The 7,563-nt window shown below is 42.5% G+C and overlaps 1 protein-coding gene across 1 annotated transcript in view; it reads left to right on the plus strand.

Annotated features, from left to right (window-relative positions):
* The first annotated feature begins 520 nt into the window (after window positions 1-520).
* Window positions 521-7,563, plus strand: part of Slc25a36 (solute carrier family 25 member 36) — a 25,892-nt gene continuing 18,849 nt past the window's right edge. The window contains exon 1 of the mRNA XM_008840715.3: window positions 521-1,195. Coding sequence (XP_008838937.2) covers window positions 933-1,195 — 263 coding nt within the window. The 5' untranslated portion in view covers window positions 521-932. The remainder of the gene's footprint in view (window positions 1,196-7,563) is intronic.

Consider the following 7,563-nt stretch of genomic DNA (forward strand, 5'->3'; position numbering starts at 1 on the left):
AGCAGTGCTCAGAGGAAAGAGGTCTGGAGAATTCCACATGGGCTGGAAATGGTGGTGAAGGGCATGCAGGAGGAAGGGAAGTTGTGTGAGCAAACACAAAATAATAAAATTCGTTCATGTTGGATAATAAGCATATGAATTTCTATTATTTTATTTTGTCTGTTCATTTGTATCCTAGAAATAATAACTAGTTAACAAAAATTCCTATCAAAGTAACCATTTCATCCTTCCTAAAATAAACCTTCCTGTTTTAATATACTTGCCTTTTACATAGTACACTTAGATTTTGTTTTCCCACTTGACTCTACCTTACCTTAGGCACCGGGTCACCATTCCATCCAAAGAATGTTGTGCAAGGCGTGGTAGTGCACGCTTTTAATCCCAGTACTCTAGAAGCCAGGCCGGTGGGGCCGGTATCTGAGTTTCAAGTCAGCCAGGGCTACATAGATTCTGTGTCGAAAACAGAACAAACAACACACAAAAAAACCCAAAGTAGAATGTTTCATGATTTTATTTCAGCACTCCCCAATAGGTCTCAATTTTCTACTACCGCAGAGATCATGTTTAATGCTGTCCTATTTACAGTAGTTCACACAAGGTCTTTGCACAAGCCTTTTCACACATTCCGTACTTTCTTAGACAAGAAGCAGAATGGTCCTAAATCTACATTTTTTTTAAGTAGCTCCGCTGTGGCCTTGGAACCCAAGCTTGTTTCTTCCAGGACCGCGCTGGTCTTTGCAGGCCCCGAAGGCGCCGGCCCCGCAGCCCTGGGAATTGGCAGATAGGTGCGACGGCGCCCACGTACTAACCTCGGGCACGCGCTCCCGCCCCGCTCAGCCGCCCTTTCATTGAGAAGCCCCGGCGTGATCACGTGAAAGCGGTGTGCGGGCCTCGTGACGTCACGCAGCCCAGCCCAATAGGAGCCTCTGTTTATGCAGAGACCTCGGGCTCCGCACGCCCTGGCCGCGCAGCCTCGGGAAGGTCGCGGTAGGTGCGCTGGCAGCGGGCGCGCCCGGAACGCTGCGGGGAGGCTCTGCCGGTGGCGGTCAGCAGCCGCGTCTCCGCCCGCTTCCCCGGCGTCCCCTGTCGGCCGTAGCGGGCCGCTGGCTCCGCGCCCCACCCCCTCAGCGCTCGGAGGACATGCGGAAGAGAGAATGAGCCAGAGGGACACGCTGGTGCATCTGTTTGCCGGGGGGTGAGTCCTGCGGGCGCGCGCGGCGCTGCGGGGCGACGGGTCCGGAGCGGGACTGTGCGCGAGGCCGCGGGCGGCGCGGCGGGCTGAGGCGGACGGCAGAATCCCGGGCCTGCGGAGGCCGACGCAGACCGGGGCTGGCGGGAAGCAGGCCTCACGGCCTAGCGTCTCGGACCTGCGGGCCCAGCCCAGAACACAGACCCCGGCCTCGCCTAGGTGGCCAGGCCGCGGGGGGCGGGAAGCGGCAAGGGCCGAGGACAAAATGGGCGCCGGCGCCTCGGCTTCCTCCGCCGCGCGTGGGGCGTCATGTTGCCCAGGCCGCGGGCGACCTCACGGCTTCCGGCCGCCGCAGCTCTGGGGGCGTCGCAGGCTCGGGGAGGCTTTGCAGAGCTGCACCCGTGGTGCTGTGGGTTATTTCCAGCTCTTGAGCATTGTCTTTCCCGAGCTTTCCCCGGGAGCGAGAGTGCCTTTGAAGCCAGGGTTTTTGAGGAAGCCCCTCTGGAGCACCCGCTGCTTCGATGAATACTGAACTACGGTGTACAGGTCTAGGATGGAACCCGAGTCCGGGTTCCTGATACGCAGCCTGAGTGCTACAGCCATTTTGCTGAGCTAAGTTAGCTTCTCCCTTTCGGTGTGTTCCTTCTCAATTATTTGGAGAAATGTAGAACTATGTGTAAGATTATGAAGAGTTATCTTAGCCTAGCTGTGGTGAATTAACAATTTTTAAACCCCCATAATGGAATATAGTAGTATCCTCTTAGTAAGCCTTATGGTTTGTTTTTGGATTGATGACTTTAAGAGCATCAAAGGAATACGTAGGCAGTGTCTTGCTTTGAGCTGAACTCGATAGTGGAGACCAGGCTGTCCTTGATCGCACAGAGATCTGCCTGCCTCTGCCTCCCAAGTGCTGGGATTAAAAGCATACCCACCATGCCAGCCGTAGGATTTTTTTTTTTTTAAGACTCTTGGAAGGGTTAGGCAAGGCTACTAAGTGAGATTGTCAGAAACAAAGTGCAATGGAGGATTTTAATAGAATCCGTAACCTTATAGATTAGTAGTTCCTCCACCTTCCAAAGACATTTAGCATGTGCAGGTTAAAACATTAAATAGGATACTAGATTGATTATAAGCTCTGAAACAAGATAGGTGCTCAGATTTGTAAAAGCCTTTGTATTTCATTTTGATTTCATATTTTTATATAGCAGTTGCACAAACGATTGTAATAACATACGCTCTTTACAGAAACAGAATAACACGATAGCAAAGGTCATCTCCATCAAAAAACAGGAAAATACTGAGATGTCAAGAAATTCCCTTACCTAAGATCAAAAATTTTCACACTTGTGAAGGAGGGAGAAGTAATCTTAAGAGCCTTGTTGAATCTAAAGTGTATAAATTCTCTTCAGCCTGGTTTGTTGGAAATGTTCTTAATTGAACAAGGTAAGTTATATATCAGAATTGACTATTTAGGCAACAATTTTAAAGCGTTTTTCATAAAATACTAGATTTGTTTTTTATCCTGGTATAATTTATGCATTAGGATTTGTAGAGTTTATTTTCCACAAAAGGAGAGGTAACTTTTTCTAGGCCCTTTGTCTGGGCTTCTTCACATGTAGATTGGTAGCATTTGAATTAAGTTCAAAAGAACCAGTAGTAACCTTTCACAGTGGCATTCATTCTTATGTAAGGATTTTCTTAACATTGGAACCTTTTTCTTTTTCTTTTCTTTTTTTTTTTTTTTTTTTTTTTTTTTTTTTGTTTTTTGTTTTTTTGAAGCAGGGTCTCCCTGTAGCCCCAGCTGTCCTGGAACTTACTATGTAGACCAGGCTGGCCTTGAATTCACAGAGATCCGCCTGCCTCTGCCTCCCAAGTGCTGGAACTACAGGCGTGCACCACCATGCCTGGCTTTCTTTATTTAAACATAGAAGGAGCCTTTGAGTTGTGTTCCTGGTGACTAAAATTGTGAATTCTCAAGTATGTTCATGAAGACCCCAGAAAGATTTTGTATGTTAAATAAGAACATTGGAAACAGACCAGCACTGGACCTTGGGGTTTGGTTGACATACTCACATGCTTAACTCACATGCTTTCTTTAAGGTACCCTTTGATCCCATTATGCTTTTGCTAGAGTTAATACTGAGTTTGTAAGGTCATTGGTTAGGTTGAGTTAAAGAGGCGTAGCATGACAGCCTGCAATAAAGAATGTAAAGAAGATTTAATTTTCACTGTACTGCTTTTTTCGTTTTCCTTTTCTTACTGTCCTTCTGTGACAGGGTCTCCCAGTAACCCTAGGTGGCTGCAAACTCACACTCAGTATGTCAATATGTCAACCAGACTGGCCTCCACCTGCATGATTTTCACAGTACTGTATTTAGACAGAAAGTACTATGAAGTATATTTTAACCAAGTCACTATTCAGTAATAAACTCTTGTGACTTTTGTTAAATTATTTCACCTGCTTTCTTCTAAGATGAGATCAGAAGTGTATTTAATGAGGTTTATTTTCACTATACTGTGCTTGTAATTTTTTACATGCATGAGTATATGTGTACCATGTCCATGCAGGAAGTAATAGAGGCCAGTCAGAAGAGGGCATTGTAACACTTTGAACTGGAGTTACAAGTAGTTAGTTGTGAACCACCATGTGGGTGCTGAGAAGGCAACCTGGGTCCTCTGCAAAAACGGTAGGTGAGCCATCTCCCCTAGTCCATCCTGTGTCTTTCTTAAGCCGTTTGGGCTGCTTTAACAAAGCAGTGTTACAAAGACACCATAAAGCAGGTTTGTCTAAACCACAAACATTGATTTGTTCCATTTCTGGACCCTTGAAAGTCCAAGTGAAAGTGCTGGTTAATTGTACCTGGTGAGGGCCTGCTTCTAGGGTCTTAACTCTGTCTTCATATAGTAGAAGCTAGCACTCTTGTAATACTAATCCAAACCCTAAAGGCTCTGCCCTCAGCATCTAGTCACTTTCCCAAAGCCCAGCCCCCTTTTCTCAATACTGTCACCTTAGATGGTAGGATTTGAACCTGGGGGAGGACACATAAACATTCAGATATCATCCTGCCTTTGAGAATTTTATTCTCACTAATATATTGGAAAACAAATGGCTTACTCTGACAGAATATTTTCAAAACTGTTTCCCTGTAGTGGATTAGTGTAGCACAGCAGTGTGGGTTAGGAACTCTTGAGAATTTCCAAGCCCCTTCTTGTGGCTTGAGATACTAAGAACATATTCATAACAGTAATATGATGTTATTTGCCTTTGCCCAAATGTGTTGCAGTTTGCACTGAAAGTATAAAAGTAAAGCTGTTTAAAGGCAGGAATAACAGTAGTTACTGTATTCTTTATCTAAGGGCATTTGTTTAAAAGGCTGGTTTCACTTAAAAATGTTCATGAAGGCAAGCATAGTGGCACACACCTTTAATCCCAACACTCAGAAGTGGACTTCATAGCCCTTAGTCTGATAGTGAAATTATATAACTACAACTTGATCTATATGATACAGTTTCCTTCTGTGCATCCATGTTTAAGTAATCTGTTGACTAACATTTTCTGGGTTTGTATCATTGGTCTTTATTTTGCTGTAGCATCCAAAGTAAGAATGGCCTATTAATTTTTCCTGCATCAGAAGCACTACACATAATTACCCATTTATTTCCAATAGTTCATAATGAGCTTTTCAATGAAATCTTTCAGTTCTCCTTACTGTTTAAAAAAGTGTCTTGTTTCTTGCCTAAATGCTAAAGTCTCAGGGATAATGTTGAGTCTGTTTGTATTGGTTTACAAATACATGCTACAAAAGAAACTGTTTTTTGGTAATAACTCTTTAATGAAGTTTACAGGATTTTAGTGAGGGCCCACATCTTTTAAGATGCAAAAACTCCTTAACTTGGTTAACATTTTAATGAAATCTCTCCTTTAATGTTGTTTCTTAATATGACTAATGCTTTAGTTAGTAAATTACTATGGTGTATTACTTAGGTTGTTGCTTTACAAAGTTAACCTGTACTTGTCTGACACTAGATTTACTTAAGAGTTAAAAAAGATATATTCTGGGTACTGGTGGTATAGTTTTTAATCCCATCACTTAGGAGGCAGAGGCAACCACATCATTGAGAACAAGACCAGCCTGGTCTCTATAGCAAGTTTTAGGCCAGCCAGGGCTATTTAATAAACCACTGTCTCAAAGAAAGATGAATTCCAAAGTACCTGGTTCTTGCTGTGTAGCCCGGGCTAGCCTTGAACTCAAAGAGATCCACCTGCTTCTGCCTCTCAGAGTGCTGGGATTAAAGGCATGTGCCACCACACCTGGGCCAAAGTACCTTTTAAAATGTATAATGCAACCCAATATTGTGTACCTACTGAGGAAGTGCTTTGCACACTTATAAATTACCTTGACTGTTTAGCAAGTGTCTTGTCCCACCCCACACATGCACAGAGCGGTAAAATTGAAGGCAGTCTTTGTCTGACTGTCTTGGAATCTCAGTTCTTTCTTATAGCCCTCCCTTTCTTTCAACAGAATCTTGAGGGTCCTTAGGTGTCCCTCCCCCACCCCTGATTTGGCTTAAGTTCTTTATAGACAGAGGAATTGGTTCTAGTAGGTCAGGGTTATCCAACTGTGATAAGGTTTTGTGTCTGTGCACCTGACAGGCTCATGACTCTTGGGAGCATAGTTGAAATTGATCTGCTTGATACTGATATTTAGTGAAAAGTTCCTTTTTCTTAATTCCTCATTCCCAACTTTTATCCATTTAAGTTACTTTTGCCACTTAAGAGGTTGGTAAAAGTTCTTTAGACTACTGGCATACCAGAATTTTTCTTCTCATATATAAAAGCAATAAGTAGAAGCAACTCTTCAAAGTTGGGTTTATCTTATTGCACAGTATGACAAACCTAAAAGTAGAATCGTTTTAATTGTCTTATAAAGGTGTTTAGTATAGCTGTGTTAAGCACGTCTTAAATCTATAAAACAATTCATATATACATGGTTACTTTCACTAAATAATCTTGGTTGTCACCCTCCTCCAATTCTTTTCCTTCCTTCCTCCCTGCTCTTCCTCCCTTTTTTCTTCTGTTTCTGGGCAGCAGTGTTTTGTTATGCCCTGCAATCGTTCCCCTTACCTTAGCCTCCAGACTGCTAAAATTATGGGTGTATAGCACTATGCCTCAAAGTTGCCTATGAGCTCTTTTTAAAAATTTATTTTTTAATTTCATGTGTATAAGTATATTGGCTGCATGTGTGTAAGTGTATCCATGTTGTGCAATGCTCTCAAGAGGTCAGACAGCATTGGATTCCCCTGGAACTGGAGTTCCGGATGAATGTTCGCTTATGTGGGTTCTAGGAATCAAACCTGAGTCCTCTACAAGAGCAGTCAGTGCTCTTAAACCCTGGGCTATCACTGCAGCCGCCTGCCTATAACCTCTTTAAATGAGCATTGATCCAGTAAGTAAGAAATAGTTGAGGTTACTTTGGACATATTAAAGCTATACTGATATTTCTACTTTAATAAGATTCATAATCAAGAAACTTTCTGTGTTGAGGCATGTGCCACCATACCTGGCTATTGTGATGTTTTTAAAATAATTTTGGTAAAAATTAAAGATCCATGTATATAGTAAAAAAAAAGAAAATAGAAGCCAGCCTTCCTACCTCACTTCTACTTTGGAGTTGATGTATAGATTGTACTGTTTAGGTTTTGTTTTGGGTAATTCTAAATGTGCTTTATTGCATTTTCTTGAGTTTTGAAAATCTGATGTGATGCCAGCTTTCTTTCGGGTAGATAAGGATTAAGTGCACTACTTCTCATTTCCATCTTTCCATGTAGTTATAACACAGTTTTTTGTAAAATCAGCAGTCAGTGCTTACCTTACATTTTTTACAAGTGTAGTTCAATGTTTACCTGTTGTAACTGTATTCATCTATAGAGCTGTTCTTTATTGTGATGACCTTTTCTCTTATTTATTTTTATTTTATACATATGAATGTATTGCCTGCGTGTATATAAGTGCACCCATCTCATGCAATACCCACAGAGGTCAGAAGATAGTGTTGGATCCCCTGGAGCTGGAGTTACAGGTGGTGGTTAGCCAGTTCCTCTGCTAGAGCTGCCATGCTCTTAGCACTGAGCCATCTCTCTAGCCCCGACCTTTTCTTTCTTTAATAAGTTCATTAATCCTTCAAGAATTAATAATTGCACATGCTTACAGGTCCCCCCCCCCCAATTATGTAAGTTCTCTTTTTTTTTTTTTTTTTTTTTTGGGGTAGGGTTTTTTTGAGAACCGTGCTATTTTTAAACTCCTTGTCATCCTACCCCAGTTTTCCCAGACGTGGGTTTACGGGTGTAAACCTTGACTTCTGGTTTTTTTTTTT

The sequence above is a fragment of the Nannospalax galili genome, unplaced genomic scaffold (genome assembly GCF_000622305.1).
Source record: "Nannospalax galili isolate Female #2095 unplaced genomic scaffold, S.galili_v1.0 scaffold1201, whole genome shotgun sequence".
Classification (NCBI taxonomy): Eukaryota; Metazoa; Chordata; class Mammalia; order Rodentia; family Spalacidae; genus Nannospalax; species Nannospalax galili.